Source organism: Mus caroli, unplaced genomic scaffold (assembly GCF_978045245.1).
Source record: "Mus caroli unplaced genomic scaffold, Mus_caroli_1 scaffold_10, whole genome shotgun sequence".
NCBI lineage: Eukaryota > Metazoa > Chordata > Mammalia > Rodentia > Muridae > Mus > Mus caroli.
Window position 1 is genome coordinate 58,939,193 of NW_028227265.1, and position 20,398 is coordinate 58,959,590.

Below are 20,398 nucleotides of genomic sequence, written 5' to 3' on the forward strand. Positions count from 1 at the left end.
TTCAAATCCCAGCAACCACATGGTGGCTCACAACCATCTGTAATGAGACCTGGCGCCCTCTTCTGGAGTGTCTGAAGACAGCTACAGTGTACTTACATATAATAAATAAATAAATCTTTAAAAAAAAAGTGTCTTCTTGGAGATATTTTCTACCTGGCAACAGGTGGGGAAGCAGACCAGTGCCTTGCTCAGCCAGCATTAAAGAAGTAGATAGGAAGAAAGACAGACCCACAACTGGACAGTGTGCAGGGTGAATGAAACCTTGGAGTAGGGATAGAGAACACCAAAGAACAGGACCTCTAAACCCAGCATGGCTAACATGTATGAACTCAAGACTGGTCGCATGCACAGGGCCCGCGGGGGTCTAAGCCAGAAAAGGGCCACAGTGCTAAGAGGGGAAAACACCCCAACCCTAATTCAGGAGCTATCTCCAATTGACAGCCATTCACAAATGGAAAATTATCTTCTCCAACAAAGTCTTACTGGATATACCAAGCACACTTTAAGGGCAAGCCGCAAAATGAACTCAACAGTAGTTTTGGAGGTGTTTGCCTCATGCTGTCTGGACCTTTTGGTTGCATGTTATGGTTTCCAACTTTGTTTTACAAATGTGTGAGCTTATGTCTGTGTTTCTCTTCCTATTCTGTTTTTTTTTTTTTTTTTTATTCGCCTGTTCTTTTCTAATTAAAAAAGAAAAAAAGTGTGGCTTTGAGTGGGTAGGGACCTGGGGAGAATCTGGGGCGACTTGAAGGAAATCCTGGTAAGTCTATACCATATGGGGGAAAAAGAGCCTATTTTCAATTAAAAAAAAAAAAAGGCATTTTCCTAGTTATCTCCACACCTGCTTTTTGCCTGGTGCACTGGGAAATAGTTAAGAAACGAAGAGCCACACAGCCAAGCTCATAGCAAAGTTAGCCCTGCAGCGTCTCGTGATTGTACTGCTTGTCTGAAACAGGAGCTCACTGCGGCTGGACCACAGTGGCCTTGAACTTCCAGAAATCCGAGGACTCTGTCCCCCAACTGCTAGGATTCATTTCTATTGCGTGTGCGCGCCGGGTCGGTTCTCTCCCTCATGATGGCAACGTCTTTTTTTTTTTTTTTTTCTTTAAAGATGTGTTTATTATATGTAAGTACACTGTAGCTGTCTTCAGATACACCAGAAGAGGGAGTCAGATCTTGTTAAGGATGGTTGTGAGCCACCATGTGGTTGCTGGGATTTGAACTAAGGACCTTTGGAAGAGCAGTCGGGTACTCTTACCTGCTGAGCCATCTCACCAGCCCCTAATGGCAACGTCTTTACCCGCTGAGTCTTCTCATTGGCTTTGGAGAAAGCGGCTTACTCTGAACCCCAGCCAGACCGGTAGGTAGCGCGGGTAGCCTAGTACTCACCGCAGTCCGCCTGTGCGCTGACAGCACAACGCTTCAATTACACAAAAATCGGTCCCCGCCGCGAAGGCAGCGGAGGACGCTCCCAAAGAAGCTGCTCTAACTCACGTGCCTTATAAGCTCCACCCGGAAGCGGCTCCAGACAGTCCGGCTTATCTTGCCAGGACCCAACATGGCGCCTGGCGAAGCCCGGGGCGGGACGACGTGCGGCGCGGATTGTGACGTAAACGCGCAGCGTGCTCAGTGCGCAGACGCTCTGAGAGGAGACTAGGGGGTTTCCGGTTCCGCTGTCCTCTTTCTCTTCAACGAGGCGGCCGAGCAGGTTGGTGGCGGCTGCGTTGCGGCTGGGCTGGTGGCGGCTGGGCCTAGGAGGGGACGCGGCGGGGTTCGGCGAGGCGACTGTAGGGGTTCGCGGGCGCTGCTTCGGCGTCGTGCATGCTCGGCGGGGGGTCGGCCGCCAGGACCTGGGCACGCGGCAGTGCAGCCCGGGCGCTGCGGGCGGAAACACCAAGGGCGCTGACCTGAGCTCCAGCGCAAGTTCTGGGCCTAGCCTGAGATACAGTGCGCGTTTGGGTCCAGTGTTGGCTGCAGAGGGAGTTCAGGGCCAGCCTGTGCTTGGGGGGCTTGTGGCCACCCAAGGCTGAAAAGTTTGCCTGTGTTAAACTTCGTCTTTAAAAAAAAAAAAGGCGAAACTATGCGTGGTGGTGAACTGCTCTCACCTCAGCACCTGAGAAGCAGGGCATAGTGAGTACAGCCTACCCTATTTAGAAGCAACCTTTGCTGTCCGATCCTTCAGTTGGAAGGCACTCTTGCTAGGGTGGCAAGCTTTTGGGTAGGATTTCCGGACCCACCGGGTGGTGGTGACTGGGCAGAGTGGGACTACTGAGCCTCAGTCCGAAGCCGGATTTGGCTTTTTGGTAGTAAAGGTAACTAGGAAATAAGCAGTCTTAGGTGGTTAGTAGAAGCCGACGGCCCTCAGCCTTCTTAACATGTAACTCATGCGTCTCCTTCTAATGTGTAGCAGACGCCAACATGCAGATCTTCGTGAAGACCCTGACGGGCAAGACCATCACTCTTGAGGTCGAGCCCAGTGACACCATCGAGAATGTCAAGGCCAAGATCCAAGACAAGGAAGGTGGGTTGTGCTGTTCAGGGCACTCTCCTGCGGGTGGGGTGAAGGATCTTGGTCTGCTCGCCTCTTGAGTGAATGGGGTCTAACCAGCTTCTGCAGGAAGGAGCTGTGGCCAACCTGGTTTCTCTCCTGCACAGGCATCCCACCTGACCAGCAGAGGCTGATATTTGCGGGCAAACAGCTGGAGGATGGCCGCACCCTGTCCGACTACAACATCCAGAAAGGTAAGGGCTGTTTTGCTTGTATGGTATTGTAGGTGGGGGCTGGCATCCAACTGCTGTTGCAGTCATCATCATGGTTGACTTATGTATTTACTGTGGGTATTTGTGATGGCTCTGAGGCAAAGGGCAGAAGACAGCTTTCTAGCCTTGTGTGGGCTTCAGGGATTGAGCCCAGCTCACCAGACAGACTCACCTGGCTGCCCCTACTTGCCAAACCTTTACTTTGTTTTTTGTTGTTGTTTGCTTTGAGGCTAAGTGTCAACTTAGACCCAGGCTGTCTGAAACTCCTTGTAGCTCATGTTAGCCTCAAACCCATTGGAGCCATGCTGTCATCTACTTATTCTCGTGTTCCATGTCCCTGTCACCCCACCACCACCATATTCACACACACATTCTGTACATCTATCTCTGTGTAGCACTGACTATTCTTTTTTTTTTTTTTTAAGATTTATTTATTTATTTATTATATGTAAGTACACTGTAGCTGTCTTCAGACACTCCAGAAGAGGGAGTCAGATCTCCTTGCGGATGGTTGTGAGCCACCATGTGGTTGCTGGGATTTGAACTCCTGACCTTCGGAAGAGCAGTCGGGTGCTCTTACCCACTGAGCCATCTCACCAGCCCAGCACTGACTATTCTATTTGCTTCCCATGTGCTCAGATTAAAGTTGTGTGCCATCACATCTGCTTGCCTGTTCTCTGTGTGGGTGTGAGAGCCTGAATGTGGAGCACTGGGGGTTGGGGGTGCCAGTGTGTCAGCATCTGGGGCTGGCCTCCACTGGACATGTTTCTTGTCCTTGTTTGACTTGTGCTTGCACTGGACTTGTAAAGTTCCCTGGTGCTTCCCAGATGCCTGCCATCTCAACCACCAGTGTCTGGCTGCCTTTGTAGAGGAGCCTCTTTTAGGGTGCTCCTTGGTGTCTTTGGGCAGCTCACCTCACTGTCCTGTGTGAGGTCCTGCCCTGAGCTGCCTGTTCTCTTTCCCAGAGTCCACCTTGCACCTGGTGCTGCGTCTGCGCGGTGGCATCATTGAGCCGTCCCTTCGTCAGCTTGCCCAGAAGTACAACTGTGACAAGATGATCTGCCGCAAGTGCTACGCACGCCTGCACCCTCGTGCAGTCAACTGCCGCAAGAAGAAGTGCGGCCATACCAACAACCTGCGCCCCAAGAAGAAGGTCAAATAAAGCTGGGGTCATACCTGACCTGTGACCCCGGGACCAAATAAAGTCCCCTTCCATCGACTGGAGCAGTAATTGGTGTCTAGAGTGACTGTTCTGTTGAGGGACTGGTGGGGAGGGGACGCTCCTGTTGAGAAGGGGATCTCACCATGTAGCCTAGGCTGCCCTTGAACCTTGGAGGCTGGGGAGGCAGACAGGTCTTACCTGAACTTGTGAATTGTTGGCAGTAAAGACTGGTACTGGGCAGCAGGGTGAACCCTTGGGTTAGAACTTGCAAGCCTTGGAACCATGTAAAGGTGGAGCCCACACGCAGTGCTGCTGTGGGGAAGCAGGCTGTGCTTACAGATCTTGTCTTGGCTCTGATGTGTGGGGCCACAATTTAGGGTCTCTGGAGGGGCAGTTCACCAGTTGCCAGTTAGGTTGCTGAACACCATTAGGCATAGCTCCATGGATTACAGGCAACACACTTTATATGGGCTTATGAGGCTGCCTCATCTACCTTTGATTTTTGAGTATAGATTTATTTACATGACTCTTAACCACTGAGCCATCTCTCCAGCCCCTCAGGCACACTTTTGCATGTGTAGCTGGGTACTCTAGGGGGGGCCTAGAACCATTTCACCCATTGTGGGGAGTGTTAGACTGGCCATGTTGCTTGCAACTGACTTCAGGTATGCAGTCTGCCTTGTCATTTGGAAGGTTCTGTGGGTTTGAACCTGGTTGACAGCAGCTTGCAAATCCCCCATGTATGTGCAACCAGCATCTCCAAAGTCATTTAGAGAAGGGGCCTTTCAGAGCATATCCTACCTCGGTTTTAGGCCCAGCTTCCCAGTGCTGGGATTAAGGGCATGCACTACTGCTGCCCAGAGCATCCCAATTCAAAGGTGTAACCTGAATGGATGGTTTGTGTGCACTGTGAGGTGACATCAAAAGGTACATTAGGGGCTGGAGAAATAGCTCTGGTTAAGAGCACTGACTGTTCTTCCAGAGGTCCTGAGTTCAATTCCCAGTAGCCACACGGTGGCTCAACCATCCATAATTGATCTGATGCCTCTTCTGGTGTGTCTGAAGACAGCTACAGTGTACTTACATATAATACTTTTAAAAAGGTGTGTGCTGGGCTGATGAGATGGCTCAGTGGGTAAGAGCACCTGACTGCTTTGAAGGTCTGGAGTTCAAATCCTAGCAACCACATGGTGGCTCACAACCATCTGTAATGAGATCTGGCTCCCTCTTCTGGAGGGTCTGAAGACAGCTACAGTATACTTACATATAATAAATAAATTTAAAAAAAAAGTGTGTGGTGGCACACGACTTTAATCCCAGCACTCCCAGGGAGGCAGTGGCAGGCAGATTTCTGAGTGCCAGGGCTACACAGAGAAACCGGGGGGGGGGGGGGGGGCGGGGAGTGCGAGGGTGCAGGCGTGCGAAGCACTTGCGGCAGGTGTCCAGCAACAGCAACTAGTACTCAGCCACTGAAACCAGTTTATCCCCTAGCTACATTCATAAGCATCACCCGTACAGAAATACTTGTGGCCTTCGATTTAGACTATTCGATCTCCGCAGAGTCCTGGAACTAACCATTTAGTTGCTTTAGAAACTAGAGTTCCTGGGGCTGGTGAGATGGCTCAGTGGGTAAGAGCACCCGACTGCTCTTCCGAAGGTCAGGAGTTCAAATCCCAGCAACCACATGGTGGCTCACAACCATCCGTAACGAGATCTGACTCCCTCTTCTCGAGAGTCTGAGGACAGCTACAGTGTATTTACATATATATAAATAAATCTTTAAAAAAAAAAAAAAGAAACTAGAGTTCCACCAGGCGGTAGTGACACACGCCTTTAATCCCAGCACTTTGTTGACAGAGGCAGGGACAGCCAGGGCTACACAGAAACCCTGTCTCAAACCAAAACAAAACGAGTTCAAAGGCGCGCGGGCTGGTGGTGGACCTCCCGGCCGGCAGGGGGCGCAGAGGCCGTTCCCAAGTGCCACTTGACTGCGCAGTCATGCTCACCGCCGCCGCAGAGGTGTTGGCTGCTCCAGACGGTCCGGGGTCTGTGGAGTCCGCGTGGGCCTGGGTGAGCCCCGTTGCGGGTGGGACGGGTGCGGGGTGGCGGGATGGGCTCAGGACTCCGGCTTCATGGCCCCACACCCGCCATAGAGAGACGCCCCGATCGCTGCACTGGTGCGGAGGATTCAGCAGCTTCAGGATGAACGCGCACAGGCCTTCCGCCGTCTAGACCAGTGAGCGGGCTGGGCTGGAGGAGGGGGCGGGCCCTGGGAGAGCTTGCTAGAGGGGGACCTGCGGGGAGCCGGCTGGAGGCGTGGCTGGGAGGACTTAGGTTGTGGACTTGGTCGGAAGAGGTGGGGAGAGAGCCAGATCTGGTCCAGGAGATGCCGAAGTGCTGCTGCCGGAAGCAGGGCGTACTTGAAAGCGAAGTGGATAAAAGGAGCTGTGACACTGAAGCCTGTCTATTCGGGGGAGTTGGGTAGAGCTGGGGGTGTAGCCCTTAGTAGCAGGGTAGATAGGTGTAGAGCAGAATGTGGGCGTGGCCTGGAGGGAGCAGCTGTGGTGTGACCTTCCGCTAGATCCCTCTCTTCTCTAAGTGCAGAGATGGTTAAGCACTAGCTCTGTCCCGACAGACCCAGTCTGTGGGGTTCGGGTTTTTCTCTTTCGAGTCGGGGGGATCTTCCACGTAGCTGGAGCAGGGAGCGTGGTCTGCCAGTCAGCGTGTCGATTCAGCATCCTCCCGGTCCACTGCAGAGCTCACCGTCAGTACCTGCTCAGTGGTCAGCACTATGACTTCCCGAGTTACCGGAGTGTCGTGCACGAGGTGACCCAGGCCTTCGCCGCTGCCTCGCGGGAGGTATTGGCAGTGGAAGCAGAGTTGGCAGGGCCTCGAGCGCAACCGGTACTCGCCCGCCACGTGCGCAGCCTGCAGGAGCTAGAACAGACGCGCCTGGCCACGGTAAGACCACCACCCCTCTCCTTTAGAGTGGGGCATGGGCCACAACCCATTCCCAGCCACCCCGACCTACTACTATTTTTGCCACACACCTCTATGCATTTGGGCCCTCTCCCACTCTTTCCTGGCTGCCTACACTTCCCTCCCAGATTTTTGCTTAATTATACCAGCCCCTCTGTAAAGCTGTCCTAAGAACTCCAGAAACCCAACGCATCGACCACTGTGGCTGTTTAAGTCCCTAACTCTGGGTTATCACCTTTGGAACCCACAAACTACTTCTTCCACAAATATCCTCAGACACTTGTCATCCTTGGTCCTTGGCCCAGATCCCAAGACCCCACCTACCCTAACCTTATAGCTAGTGGTAGTAGGGGAGGAGCTTGCCCACTGTAAACCATGTAGCTCTTTGGTCTGGAATTCTTAGTGCACAATCCCAAACTCTGCAGAGTCCATTTCCATCCTAGAATTCTAACTCCCTGTCTGGCCACTGGGGTGGAGGCCACACCTACCATACCTGCCACCATTCCCTGGCTTTTCCAAACTGTGACCATATTCTGTACCTCCTTCCATAGGAGAGTCCTAAAAGCAAACCATAAGCTACCTCCCAGTCAAGCTCTGCTCTCTTTAGGGTCCACGCCTGGCCCTTCTTCCCTCTGTGTGGCTGTGGCTTTTGTCTACTGTAACTCCTATTTCCTCCTCCAGGTGGCACTGCTGCAGATGATGGGGACACCCGGAGTGTCAGAACAGGACCCTGAAAAGTTGCACCAGCTGAAAATAAAGTGAGCCCTGTTGGTCCCTTGGCTTTGCCACCTTAGATTGGCACTTTGGGTCAGCCCAGTGCTAAGCCAGTCAGAGAGGGCAGGCACTCTTAGGCACTCTGGTGTTCCCAGATACGTACTTCCTAAGATGTGCATGCATATCACATATCTTAGTTTCCACTGCCTTCAGGAGTTTGAACGTGACCAGTCACTTGCTCCCCTGTGAACCCCTACAGGTCTATTGCAGGTCTCTATGCATAGACAGGCATGCACAAACATCACCCCCCCACACACACACCATGGCCTTTCCCATGAGCCTACTGTGACCCACCGAGCCACCCGGCCTCCTGGGCATGCTCCCAGGCTGGGCTTGAGGTTTGGCAGCAGGCAGGAGGGCCCAAGGCTTGCCATAGCCCCCCTCCCCGCTAGCTGTGCAGCTCAGCTAATTCACCCCATCTGGGTTTTATTTATAGTTTCCATCCGCTCTTGTAGGGTAATTAAAACCATGGAGGCGATCGGCGAGGTTCTGCAGGAACTCAGGTTTGATGCGGAATCTGCCGAGTGAGGGCGGCTCCCCAGAGACCAGAGGAAGCCGGGAAAAGAGGCCCATGGCGTTGAGCCCAGCCCTGACCGCCAGCTGGCTGAGGTCGTGCCCTGCTGGGCTGCCCTCCAATGTGCCTCACGCAATAAAGAATTCTCCCTCTGCAGCTTTCCCATCGGCTCTGTATCTTGGGATGGGTCGGCCATCTTGGGGTGAGGGGGGATTCTCCAGGGAAACAGGGAGAGCAGGTGTAAGATTTCACACCCCCAAGGCGTTCTGGGACAGGTAGTGTTCTAGAAAACAGGATTGAAATTTATAGGTGGGAGGGGGTATACTGCCCCTCCCCCAACCCCAGCACATAGGCCCCAAACACACTGGCCATCGGAACCTGAACAACTCATTTATTTATTTAGAGAGACTCTTGGAAGGTTCTGCATTACCCCAACCCTACCCACACTGGGGTATATCCAAGTGTGACCATCATGTGGACCAAAGCTGTGGTTGTGGGAGCTCATTGTGCCCCAGCCCCTCGTAGGTTTCTTTGTTGCCCAGATGGTACAGAGGGGCTCCAATTCAGGTGAGTCTCCAGGTCTGACCCAGCAGCAGGATGGCCTATCCTTAGAGTTTAGCCGGCAGGACCTGAGGGCAGAAAAGAGGCCACATTAAGCCTGGCCCCTTCAGCACCTTGATGCTGATGCAGTAAAACCTGGCGCTTCTTTGCAGTGGGTGAAATGAGCACTACGAGATCCCTTTGAGCAACACAGAGGGAGGGGAAAGGGCCTCATCTAGACTGCTGTAGGCCCCACTCACCCAGACCCCCTTACCTCTCGCCGCACCCCGTCTGCCCGAGGGCAGGATCCCCTCGTCCTGTGCTTGGAAAGAAGAGTGCGGTGTTGTGGAGGCTGCTCACCCGGGTCTCTCTCTTCCTCTGCTCCTTTACCCCCCACGCAAGCCTCCCCCAACTTTCCTACCTGGTTTCGGGTCTTGTGTGACTTCTGCATCCAAGCACGCCACTGGTCGTACAGGCGGAAGCTAAGGTTCGAGCAGTATGCGTGCTTCTTGAGCCAGCCGAGGAACTGCTTGAGCTCGCGCCGCACCGGGCCCGAGCTGGGCTCGCCGCCCCGCGGCTCGCACACCCCGCCGCCCGGGCCCGGGCGCTCTAAAGAGAATGGAGCGGCAGTGTTGGGGAGCGGCCAGCAGGAGGCGCGCGCGGGACGGCGGCCTCCCATACCAAACCAGCTTCGGCCGGGGAAAGTTGGGAAAGGTGTCAGGTGTGGACCCAGAGTCACCCAGAGGAATGGCAATGCCACGACGATGGAGACAAGCAAAGGAGGGAGTCAAATCAGTGGGAGGTAAAACCGAGTATTCAGTCGGAAAGGAAATCAATGGAGACTAAGTGTGGCCAGAGACTCTAGGGACATGGACAAAGCAAGGGACAAACTAAGACAAAGACCTAGAAAGCAGAGATCTTGGGACTGTGTACCCCCAGACACTGGGAGGAGAGCCCCTCCCACAAACGTGGTGGCACAGCACTTGGTAGGCTGATAGCTGCGAAATTAAAGCCAGCGATTTACCTTCGATTACCTGTGACTATCCAAACAGGTTGGGAAGTGAGGGGTGAGGGGCTGGCGAGATGGCTCAGTACTTGCTCTTGTCGCCAGCCCTAGTCCCACATGGTGGAATGAGCCTACTCAACAAAGTTCTCTAACCTTCACGTGTGTTGTGGCACGCACGCTCACGAAGGCACACACATTATACAAAAGCAATTTTAAAAACTTAGTTATATTAAAAGCGTAAAAAAAAAAGCCCTGGGAAAGTGAATGACAGAAATGGAGACAGACAGACAGCACAGAACAAGGGCGGGTTCCCAAGATAAGCCTCAGAGAATGCACGGGTGTGACATGGAGTGGGTTGGAGGACCAAGTGGGAGGCCAGCCCTTGGGTCCAATCCCCAGCCGCAGCCATCCCCCAGCAGGCCAGCGGATAAGGACATCGGCCTCACGCCATAAATAAAACTGGGGACTCGCTGACAGGCCCTGGCACAAGCCTCGGCCCCCACAGCCCCTGCTTACCTCCCTCCAACCCTACCCCCGGCCTCCTCAGTCTCTCGGGCGGACGCAGCCGCCTGCTGGCTCCCGTGCAAGAATCGCAGGTGCTGGGCACGAGCAAGGGCCAAAGCTCCCAGGCTCCAGCCCCTCCCAGCTGTGTTCACTCCCGCCAAGCCCAGAACCTGGAGAGGCCCGGATGGGGGCTGGAGAGCTTCCTGGAGCTGGTTTTGACCCTCTTCCTCCAGGAATCTCTCGGAGCCTCAGTTTCCCCATTATTTCATCATCATCATACTGAGCATATGCGTCTGCGAGAGTTCAGTTTCAGTGTTAAAGTATTCTGTCTTAGGGACTGGAGGAAGCGGGTGGGGGATGGGAGCCTCCTCCTCTACTGCCTGCAAATACTGAAGTGCCTTGGACCGTGCTGCCTAAACCTGACAGATGGGGAAACTGAGGCCAGACATTTTATGCAATATATTTCATATTAGAGAGTGCAGATCCATGGGCTCGGAGAGTCTTCAGGACAAAGGAAGTCATCTTTAGGCCCTCCCACCTTAAGAAAGGGACCCAGAGAAGAGAAACTTGGGTTAATGCCTGGTTTCTGAGCATTCAAGAGGCTGAGGCAGGAGGATTGCAAATATTAAGGCAGCCTAGGTTACAGTATTTTAAGGGTTCGAGGGGTGGCCCAGCAGTAGAGACCCTCATGTGGTAGGCACAGGCACCGTGGTCTATAGGTTGTGTGACAAAAGGTTCCGTGGGACCATGTGATAACTGGCTATAATAGTCTCTATTTTATATAAAGTTAACTTCTAGAGAGTCTAGAATATTGGGGTTAAAAAGAGCCTGTCTTCAGTTCTCTTACAAGAGGTCACACTGTTGTACTCCATCTGTCACAAAATGACAGGCTAAATAGACTCCATGGCTAGTCCCCCAAGGGTGGTGATGGCCACTGGCCATTGTCTCTAAGTGGAGACAAAAAGACCAGGAGTTTGAGGTCATCCTTGACTACATATGGAATTTAAGGCCAGCATGCGCTAGCTTAAGACGCTGTCTCAAAAAAAAAAAAAAAAAAAAAAAAAAAAAAAAAACGGGGGGGGGGAGGAAACGGGATGGATTGGGGATTCCATGGGCCAGCCAGCCCTGGAGAGGTGCTCACCACTTCGAGGGGTGGAGGCAGCGGTGGGGTGGCTCCACTCGCTCCAGATTCCCGCCTTTTTCGACCCATAGATCCCGAATGGGTTACAACGCACTTGGACGAAGTAAACGGTGCCGGGCTTCAGGCCCGCGAGACGGCAGGAGGTCTGGTTGCTGACGTCATCCACCACCTGCACGGTGAGGGAGGAGTCAGATGCGGGGGGCGGGGTCAGGGGCGGGTCCGGGGCGGGACGGGCACCTTCCAGTCCACGCTGTCCTCCACGCGGTAGCGGATCTGGTACTTGGCTTGGAAGAGGAAATCCTTGAGAGCTGGTGGTGAGACCCAGCGCACACTCAGCTGGTCCTCCAGGCCCCCAACGCGGCTCACGTGCACGTCGGGTGGGGGGTCCGTGGTCACTGGGGGTGGAGCAAGCCTGGTCACTAGAGATGTTTTGTTTGTTTTTGAGACAAGGTTTTACTGCGCAGCCCTGGCTGGCCTGGAGCTCGTTATGTGGATTCAGGATGGCCTTGAACTCAGAGAGATCCTTCTGCCTCTGCCTCCCCTAATGCTGGCATTAAATGCTGGCAACAGTGTGCCCAGTTCTGAGGACTCTGCTTGGTGAGAATGGCCTAGTGACAGAACTCCCTGTGGTGTAATCTAGGCTGCAGTGGCTCCTGCGACCCTATCTGCGTTTTCCAGACCCCGCCCCCACCCTCCACCCCTGTTAGCTACTCACCCAGGCCTGATAGGTAACTGTCATTTAATATTCCAGAAACAGCCAGCAGCAGTTGCTGCTACCACCGTTCCTATCTCTGATGGAAGACACACAATCCTGTCCTCAAGGGGACAGAGCAGCCCACCCAGCAGCTGGGGTGGAGATTAGCAGCAGAGATCTCACTAAACAGGAGTGAGGCGAGCATCACCCAGCACTATTAGGCCTTGAGTTGCAGTATTAAGTCACAAGCTGACTCTTAAAGCTACTGTCTGTGTTTTGAGCCAGGGTCTCACTTCATGTCCCAGAGTGATGTCAACAATTGTGATTATCATGTGTAGGCTTTCTGAGCATCAGGGTGACAAGTTTTATTGTATATCACCCCACCTTGAGGTGCTATTTGGCTCTATTCCTATGTATCCCCACCCCATGTCCACCTCTGTGCCTTGTACATTACCAAGAGCCTCCACGGGGCAGCTGTGCCAGCCACAGAGCACAACTGCGGGTTAGATGCCAGGAAGACACAAAACCTCTGGGATGTGGGAATGAGCCAGGGGCACCCAGGAACCCTCCTGGGGGACCATGGAGAGAGTACAAGCTGATCTTTCCCCTGAGTCTTCAGTAAGGCACTTGAAGGGTTAAATGGCCCAGGCTGCTCTGGGCTGGGAACACCCTAATTAGATTAGGCCCAGTTCTGCTCAGGGATCATCCACTTCCTGCCTCCAACCCTCGCCCCCCCCCCCCCAGCTCAAGGCCTCGGCTTCCTGGGGCGCCTTCAGACCTGGGCGCCTCCTCTCAGTCCCTTAGGACTCCCTTCTGAACACCTGGGCTGTTGAGAGGGAGGGTGGTCAGGCCAGGTGTCCTCTGCAGAGTGTGTGTGTATATGTGTGTGTTGGGGTTGGGGAGGGGAAAATCTTGACTGTCTTGGGGGAAAGTCTTTGCATCAAGTTATGAACAACCACTGCCCTGTAACCACCATGGCTGTGGCTAAGACCTCTAGAAGAACCAAAAAGTCTGGTCTAGGGTAGAACACAGGTGGACACTGGGGGCTCACCCACGTCCAGGACATCCAGTGTGAGGACATCAGATCTTGCTGAGCCTAGACGATTGGTGGCTTCCACCCAGATCTCATAGGGAGTGAAGAGCGCCAGGTCCTTGGGGATATGGCATGAGTGAGGGCCCACAGTGTGGTACTCCTCACATGTGTTATCCTGACCGTACCACCTGTGGAGGTGCGAGAGTCCCTTTTGAGTTCATAGACAGGAACATATTTGATCAGAGAAGGTAAGTATTGCCAGAAGTCACACAGCAAGGTTTGGCTGGGTACCAACCTCAGCTTGTACTTGAGGGAGTAGTTGGTGTGTAAGAATGTCTCCCCGTGTGCACCTGGTGTCCAGCGGCATGTGAGATCCTTCATGTTCCGGGACCAGCAGCTGATGTTAAAGGGCTTCTCAGGGGGCACTACAAGGAAAACATGACAGCTTTTCTAAAGCAGTGGGGTATACAGGGGACAGTGCAGCCACAGCTGTCTCTAGAGTTGCAATGCCTGTGCTGGATATGACCATGCCTGCATGCAAGTGAGAGCCCATGGCTCCGCCCCAGGACAGAGGACCCAGGCTCTAAATCTGTCATTGCCACCCCCCATCTATCCCTGAGTGTCTGGGGCCCCACTTACAGCCAACATAGAGGCAGGAGCCAGCCAGAATGCTGCCATCTCGGGCGTGACACACCAGATTGTCTCCTGACTGCTGCCTGGACCCATTAAGGTTAGCCAGGGCCAGGGCCAGGGTGGAGGTGTTAAGGAGGCGGGACAGCTCAGAGGGCAGGCGGCGACCATTGAGGGTCCAGTAGAGCCCCTCAGCGGTGGCCCCAGGTGTGTCTCCATGTATAGAGCAGGTAGCTTGCAGGGAGGAGCCGATGAGAAGGGTAGGGTCCTGGGGGCTGATTACAGCTGTATCTGGGGTCAAAGACGACACTTGTCAGGCATGGATGAGCCCACTTCAAGTCCCTCACCTTGCCCGGATGTTTCAAGAGTCAGGAAGTCTTACGCCGGGCGTGGTGGCGCACGCCTTTAATCCCAGCACTCGGGAGGCAGAGGCAGGTGGATTTCTGAGTTCGAGGCCAGCCTGGTCTACAAAGTGAGTTCCAGGACAGCCAGGGCTATACAGAGAAACCCTGTCTCGAAAAACCAAAAAAAAAAAAAAAAAAAAAAAAAAAAAAAAAAAAAAAGAGTCAGGAAGTCTTGAGCAGGTATTCACCCATTTTACAGATAAAGAAAAGAAACAATGAGACCCAAGCACTCATTGAAGCCGAGGCAACAAAATCAAGGCCAAGGCCAGCACCTTCCCCAGAGAGGTGCTGCCTGAGTATCATTCCAGCACTTGGGGTGGAGGCAGGAGTACCAGCAGCTCAAGATGACCTTGGAGTTCATAGTTTGAGCCTAGCCAGAGCTACAAGAGACCTTATCTCAAAAATTAATCCATCAGTCAATCCAGGACCAGTGAAATGGCTCAGTACATAAAGAAAACTGTGGCTAAGCCTGAGGACCTTAAGTTTGAATTCAGGACTTAGACTGTGAAGGAAGAGAACTTCTACAAGTTGTCCTTGGACATTTACATGCTGCAACACACATGTACATACACAAGCACAAAATACATTTTGGGGTTTTGGGGGGAGGGTAAGAATAGGGTCTCACTCTGTATCCTTGGCTAGCCTGGAATTCAGACATTAGTCTGCCTCTGCCTCCCAAATGCTGGGGTTAAAGTATGCAATTTTGCTGAGTGGCAATGCATGCCTTTAATCTAAGCACTCAGGAGGCAGAGGCAGCCGGATTTCTGAGTTCAAGGCCAGCCTGGTCTACAGAGTGAGTTCCAAGGACAGCCAGGACTATACAGAGAAGCCCTGTCTCAAATAAACAAAACTCAAACTCAAACCAAACCAAACCAAAAACAAACAAGTATATTTTCATAAAATCAAATAAAAATTTAAAAACATCAGTCATAAATGCCTACTTAAATCTAAGCAAATACATCCTATTAATTCATTATGTCTCCCTGTGTGTGTGCACACTGGAGCACATGTATGGAGGTCAGCCAACTGGAGTCTGCTTTCTCCTTCTACCATGGAGTCCTAGGGATGGGGCTGAGGTCGTCTTGATTGGAGGCAAGTGCCCCTTACCCACCAAGCTGTCTCACAGCCCATAAACATTTTCTTGTCTCTTTATTTCTTTTCTTTTCTTGACAGGGTCTCATTACCTAGACCACACGGTCTTGAAACTCGGAATCCTCCTGCCTCAGCGTCCAGAGTTCTGGGATCACACATAAGCCATCAAGCATGGCCTGGCTTACCAATTTCCTTCCTCTCCAGTTCTTTGCCTGTCCTGGTGGTGTCCTTTCACTGACACCCTAACCTCACAAGTGTGTTTCTGGAGAATGGACATATCTAAAATGTAAAATCCTACCCTGGTAAATGTTTGTCATCCCAGGAGATCAAGGGAAGGGAATCACAAATGTGAGGCCAATCTGTGCATACAGAGAGACCCTGTCCAGAGGAGAAGAGGTGAGCTCTGTTGGGTAAACCGTGAAGGGCAAGCTGAGGGGCTGAGCCTTCATTTTCCCCGTGCCCTCCTCACATCCCAGCACACACGATGGGCCCTCTACAACTCCCAACAGGAGTCCTGACTCTCCACAATCATTTCCTAGGGCCACTGTGATGGCCACTTAGGAAATGACCTCAATCCTGTGACCCACTCTGAGGGACCACCCCCTTCTTGCCTACCCAACCTTAGGGCAGCCCACAGCTGCCCTACTCATAGGCTGGGCCCTCAGGGGGACAGCAAGGCCTAGGATATGAGGAGGGGAACATATTCCAAGCTTCCCTGAGTCTGTGTCCTCATCTGGCCATTGGCCTTTCTTGTCAGGCACACAAGATGGCAGGGTGGTGGGAGGTGTAGGGGAAGTTTCACAGGGAGCTCCCATGAGACCAGCCAGCCAGGCTGCCCTGGGAACCTAACTCCATTCAGTTCTCTGAGGCCTCTTTTTTCACTCAGAACGATTCAAGCTTGCTCCATCCATCCATCCATCCATCCATCCATCCATCCATTCATCTATTCATAGCCTACAATATGCCAGGAACTGAGGTCACTATAGGAATAAAGACACAGCAAAACACTTATCCCTACTAGCTGTGGTGGCCCACATCTTTAGTGCCAGCACTGGAGAGGCAGAGGCAAAGGCAGGTAGGTTTGTGAGTTTGAGGCTAGCCTGGTCTACAGAATGAGTGCCAGGGCAGCCAGGGCTGTACAGAGACACCCTGTCTCAAAAAGCCAAAAAGAAAAAGAAAAAAAGAAGTCTCAGAAGCAAAAGAGAAAGGGGGAGGAGAAGGAGAAAGAGAAGAGAGGGAGCTGGGGCTACAGCCCTGTGTGTCAGAGAGGCCCTGGGACAGTTACCAAGAGCCAAATGCAGTAAGGCTGGAGCCCCAGTTGGACAAGGGGAGAGGTGGGGCTCCATGTGCAAAGGCCCTGGGGTAGAAGCAAAGGAAAGGTTAGGGAAGACTGCAGGGCTCTCAACCCTTAGGGAGGAAAACAGTCCCGGGATTGGATGAGAGGAAAAGAGTATTAGAAAAAGCAAAAACAAAAACAAAACCGATTCCCCAAGAGGCTCAGAGAACAGAGGCTGCACCCACCCCCAGGTTCCTAGTAAGAAGCTAAACTGCAGCCCTGGACCGTCCTTCATGCCCCAGATGGATGAGGTGGCACCAACATGGTTCTAGTCTGGGCCCTGAATGACTTCTCCCGGGCAAACTTGGCCTTGGGAGGAGGCGGGTCTTGCGAAGCCTGCAATCGCAGTTACATTTGGGGCTTGTCCCAGGGCTCAGCGGAGGTCTCAGCGTCCGTGCGAAGGAGCAGGAGGAGCAGGCCAGAGCGGAGGCGGCGGGGGCCAGGGGGCCGCCCCGGAGGTCCCAGGCAGCCAGCCGCCCGCTAATTCAGAATTCCTTCGGCATGAACTGGGACGTGCCAGCGTCTCTACCCCGGCCCACCCACCGCTTCCTGCCTGGGCGCCCCCCTCAGCAGGGTGGGAGGCACTGCCCGACCCGGGACCCCACTGTCTGCACTCCTGGGCAATGATCACACCCCTCTGTCCCTCCCCAGCATTTGTCTGGCCAGGAAGGGGACTCTCTGGGGGGTCCTGGCTGGGGAGTAATGCCCTTTTACCACACTAGCCTAGCAGCTGCCCTTCGTGGCTTGAGGGGGAAGGGGGCAAGCCCAAGCTTTCTCCTTCAAGCGAGCGACTGGTACAGTCCTCAGCAGAACTTAGTCCACCTGGCACCCCCTTCCCTGATTCCCTCCATAAAACAGGGAAGACGTTCTCTGGGCTCGGATTGAGAAGCCTGACTCTGTGGAGTACCAGAGATAGAGGACTCCAGTCTCCCTCTTGGCTTCCACAAACAATGGGCCAAAGCCACTGGGGACTGGAGCACACACATGCCAAACTAGACAGAGCAGCAGCTGACAGCAGCCCCCTAAGCCTGGAGGAGACACCCCTCCTTTTTTCTTCCCTCTTCCCCTCCTTTCGCCCACAAAGCCGGGGCCTATACAAGCTTCTTTCCCCCTTTCCCAATGCGGAGTTGCTGCCGTTATTAAAAAGAACACCATGTGTTTTAAAAGGGAAAAGTGTGAGATTCCCTGAAAGGCCAACGGGAAGGTGGCCTCCATCCCAGCCATCCCCCAGGGGCCCCCATCTCCTGTCCCGCTGGTACCTGCATACACTTTTACGACCCACCGGCTGGCTGGTCAGGTGCTAAGACACACCGTAAGTACAAACAGATTGCAGAGGTGTGAGAACCTCTTATTTAATTTCTCTTCCCCTTAAAGGAAAAAACACACGCGCCACCCCCACTCCGCCACCTTCGCCTGTTGCTCTGCAGCCCGCCCGGAAACAAAGCTTAGCGCTATTGGTGGCATTCAAAAACTACCCAGGCTTGGCAGCAACACCAACTCCCCGGAAAGGTCCCGGGTGTCACCACATCACCTGCCCAGCCGCCTTGGGCAAGCAGAAGTGTAGGTTCGTGTCCCCTGACGAGAGCGGGAGGGCGTCCACAGACACCGCGGACAAACTGCACAGACTAGTAGCCCAGAGCAGCAGCGCAGCGTGGTGCCCCTGCGGTGTGGCCTGTATCTGTGTCTCCGGATGGGGTCCTGAGAGTGGTGGGGAAAGATCTCCAGTGCACTCAACCATATGCGTACCCCGGTGTTGCCTCCCCTGTGAAATAAATGTGGGACCACGAGTGCGGGCGTGCGGACGTGTGTGTGTGTGTGTGTGTGTCTGTGTAGAGGATGGAATGCGAGCGCCGCGATGGTGTGCGAATACGCATCTGGGCTGCAGCGCGCGTCGGAGGGCAGGGTGACGGGACATAAGCCAGTGGGGCTCTTTTGTGTGTCTTTGGGTGTGTCCCAGAGAGGGTCTGGATGTGGAGACCGCATCCTGGCGGGGATGTGTGCGTTGGGTGATGGGGGCTCAAGGCCAAGAGTTCCTCCTGGGACAGTGGGATTCTCTCGGCAGCTGACCCCCACTGGGTGCCCCTTAGACAATGAAGTCTGGGCTCGTGATGCCCGGACACGCTTGCTCTCGCTCCTCACCGAAATTTCAGTCGCTAGAGGCTCTCAACCCAGCGCAGCCTGAATGAGACCGGTTGTGAGCCCCACCAGTGGAGAGGACTTCGAGGATACCAAAGCATGGAGTCTGCTATAGGGGGGAGGGGGCGGCGCCGACCCCACGGAGAGGCAAGTCCCGGGGGACGCCGGGCCGCATGCCAGGCGAACAGGAGGGCTCACGATAACGCCCCACCCTCCCCCCGGGGATCATCACTTTATGGGGGAGGGGACCCCACTTTGCGCCAGCACCCAACCCAACGCACCCAAGCGTGCGCCCCCGGCCAGGGAGGCTTCCCTTCCGCTCTGATATCCAAGACACAGGCGTGCGCCCCGAACCGTCCCAGCTCCCTGAAGGAGGGGGTCCCAGGACACTGCAATGTCCTTCAAAATGAGCCTGGCCAGACAGCCTCGCAAAGGGGATACAGATAAGAGGCCTCTGATGTATAACGGGGTACTCTTGGGAGGCTGGGTGGTGGTGCCGTGAGCCCCACAGGTGAGGGCGCCCCGAGGGCCGCCTTCCTTTGTTCCCGGGACGTCCAGGTGGCGCTCGCGCCCCCTCTTCCATCCCCCGCGACTACCCCCCGGGGCGCCCGATCCCGGCTTCCCTGGGGAGGTGGGGAGCAGGGCGCACGGTACTCACGGGCTCCCGATCCGCCCCGAGGCACCCCGAGGACACAGAGCAACAGAGGCGACCACAGCGAGGACAGCGGCCGCGGCGGCCGCCGCGCGGATTGGGCGACGGGGCCCGGGCGACCCGCGGGCATGGGGGTGGCGCGCAACGGGCGGTGACTGCAACGCCGGTATGGGGCGGGGGCGAGTCTGCGGGGTGCAGATTGGGGCTCGGGTCCTCAAGCACGTCACTGGGCGCGGACAGCGAAGGCCGGAGCAAGTCTGAGCAGCCGAAATTGACAAGGCGCTAATGCGCCGCTCGCCCCGCCCGGCCCCGCCCCCGGCCCGGCCCGGCCCCTGGGGGGGGGGTTGATCGTGGGCCCCGCACCGGCCTTCCCACCGCCCGCGGGCACGGCGCGCCCCGCCCGACCGGCCTCCGCCCAGTTACCACTCCTGATCGTCCCATACTCCTGCGCGAAGCCCCCTACTCCTTCCCCACCAGCCCGTGGGACCTCCCTCTCTGGTCCCGCCCGTCCCAGGCTTCCCACCCCCTCATCTGGGATCCTGTACCCTTAACTCCGAATGGGTTCCTAGCTCGCAGCCCTGGTGCTTTTCCAGGATCCCCTACAGTCTACCGGGAGCCTTCCTATCCACCTTCCCCGCCCCTCTTACGGGGCCCCCCATACCCACTTTGGACCGCCACACACACATTGAGCAGTACCTGAACCCGTTCATCCTCTTTCAGCCCTTCTTCCTTCCCCAGAGGGTTTGAAAGTTGCCACCAGTCCCTTTCTCTGGGTGCATGGGTCCTACCGATCCCCACCCAAAGCCTTCATGCCACCTCTTCCATCCTCGCTGCACAGTCTCGTCTCGTGCAGGGCGGAAAAAGCCAGAAAGCAGGGAGGGAGTCTCCGGCCTCCGGTCCCTTCTCGCCTATCATATCTGCGGGTATTGGATATGGGGATGTCCCGGAGCGCGTGCAGGGAGCCCTTATGAGTGGGCTCATGGAGAGAGGTGTGTCCTTTGGGGAACGGGACCGAACCCTGCATTCCTAGTTCCCATCGGT

The 20,398-nt window shown here is 54.7% G+C and overlaps 3 protein-coding genes across 8 annotated transcripts; 2 read left to right on the plus strand and 1 right to left on the minus strand.

Annotated features, from left to right (window-relative positions):
- Positions 1–1,564: 1,564 nt before the first annotated feature.
- Positions 1,565–3,979, plus strand: Uba52 (ubiquitin A-52 residue ribosomal protein fusion product 1). Of its 2 annotated transcripts, none has more exons than XM_021169937.3 (4): positions 1,565–1,708; positions 2,408–2,521; positions 2,656–2,742; positions 3,726–3,979. In XM_021169937.3, the coding sequence occupies exons 2-4, from the start codon at positions 2,419–2,421 to the stop codon at positions 3,920–3,922; spliced, it is 387 nt and encodes a 128-aa protein (XP_021025596.1). In that variant the 5' UTR covers positions 1,565–1,708; positions 2,408–2,418; the 3' UTR covers positions 3,923–3,979. The 2 variants fall into 2 exon arrangements, with proteins under 2 accessions (XP_021025596.1, XP_021025597.1); XM_021169938.3 differs by having other exon boundaries at positions 1,630–1,708; positions 2,411–2,521.
- A 1,874-nt stretch (positions 3,980–5,853) lies between these two features.
- On the plus strand, positions 5,854–8,345 carry Rex1bd (required for excision 1-B domain containing). The gene is made up of 5 exons (XM_021170418.3): positions 5,854–5,992; positions 6,076–6,158; positions 6,679–6,883; positions 7,583–7,659; positions 8,131–8,345. The coding sequence occupies exons 1-5, from the start codon at positions 5,921–5,923 to the stop codon at positions 8,201–8,203; spliced, it is 510 nt and encodes a 169-aa protein (XP_021026077.1). The 5' UTR covers positions 5,854–5,920; the 3' UTR covers positions 8,204–8,345.
- Positions 8,346–8,560: 215 nt separating this feature from the next.
- Positions 8,561–19,622, minus strand: Crlf1 (cytokine receptor like factor 1). 5 transcript variants are annotated; one of them, XM_085844286.1, is made up of 9 exons: positions 19,364–19,622; positions 13,747–14,028; positions 13,403–13,532; positions 13,126–13,295; positions 11,618–11,775; positions 11,381–11,549; positions 9,151–9,338; positions 9,004–9,051; positions 8,561–8,818 (listed from the first exon to the last, which is right to left on the minus strand). In XM_085844286.1, exons 1-9 carry the CDS (start codon positions 19,485–19,487, stop codon positions 8,798–8,800), a joined length of 1,290 nt encoding a protein of 429 aa, XP_085700412.1. In that variant the 5' UTR covers positions 19,488–19,622; the 3' UTR covers positions 8,561–8,797. The 5 variants fall into 5 exon arrangements, with proteins under 5 accessions (XP_085700412.1, XP_021026320.1, XP_085700414.1 ...); XM_021170661.3 differs by having other exon boundaries at positions 9,004–9,046; positions 19,364–19,621; XM_085844288.1 differs by lacking the exon at positions 13,747–14,028.
- Positions 19,623–20,398: the final 776 nt, after the last annotated feature.

Excerpts from the sequence above, each read along its gene's own strand:
- Uba52 (XM_021169937.3), top strand. The coding sequence starts at position 2,419 with ATGCAGATCTTCGTGAAGACCCTGACGGGCAAGACCATCACTCTTGAG. Across the intron at positions 2,522-2,655 it reads CAAGATCCAAGACAAGGAAG|GCATCCCACCTGACCAGCAG; the intron begins GTGGGTTGTGCT and ends TCTCCTGCACAG. Across the intron at positions 2,743-3,725 it reads CGACTACAACATCCAGAAAG|AGTCCACCTTGCACCTGGTG; the intron begins GTAAGGGCTGTT and ends TCTCTTTCCCAG.
- Rex1bd (XM_021170418.3), top strand. The coding sequence starts at position 5,921 with ATGCTCACCGCCGCCGCAGAGGTGTTGGCTGCTCCAGACGGTCCGGGG. Across the intron at positions 6,159-6,678 it reads GCCTTCCGCCGTCTAGACCA|AGCTCACCGTCAGTACCTGC; the intron begins GTGAGCGGGCTG and ends GGTCCACTGCAG. Across the intron at positions 6,884-7,582 it reads AACAGACGCGCCTGGCCACG|GTGGCACTGCTGCAGATGAT; the intron begins GTAAGACCACCA and ends TTCCTCCTCCAG.
- Crlf1 (XM_085844286.1), bottom strand. The coding sequence starts at position 19,487 with ATGCCCGCGGGTCGCCCGGGCCCCGTCGCCCAATCCGCGCGGCGGCCG. Across the intron at positions 11,550-11,617 it reads AGGACAGCGTGGACTGGAAG|GTGGTGGATGACGTCAGCAA; the intron begins GTGCCCGTCCCG and ends CTCACCGTGCAG. Across the intron at positions 9,052-9,150 it reads CACACAAGACCCGAAACCAG|CACAGGACGAGGGGATCCTG; the intron begins GTAGGAAAGTTG and ends CTTCTTTCCAAG.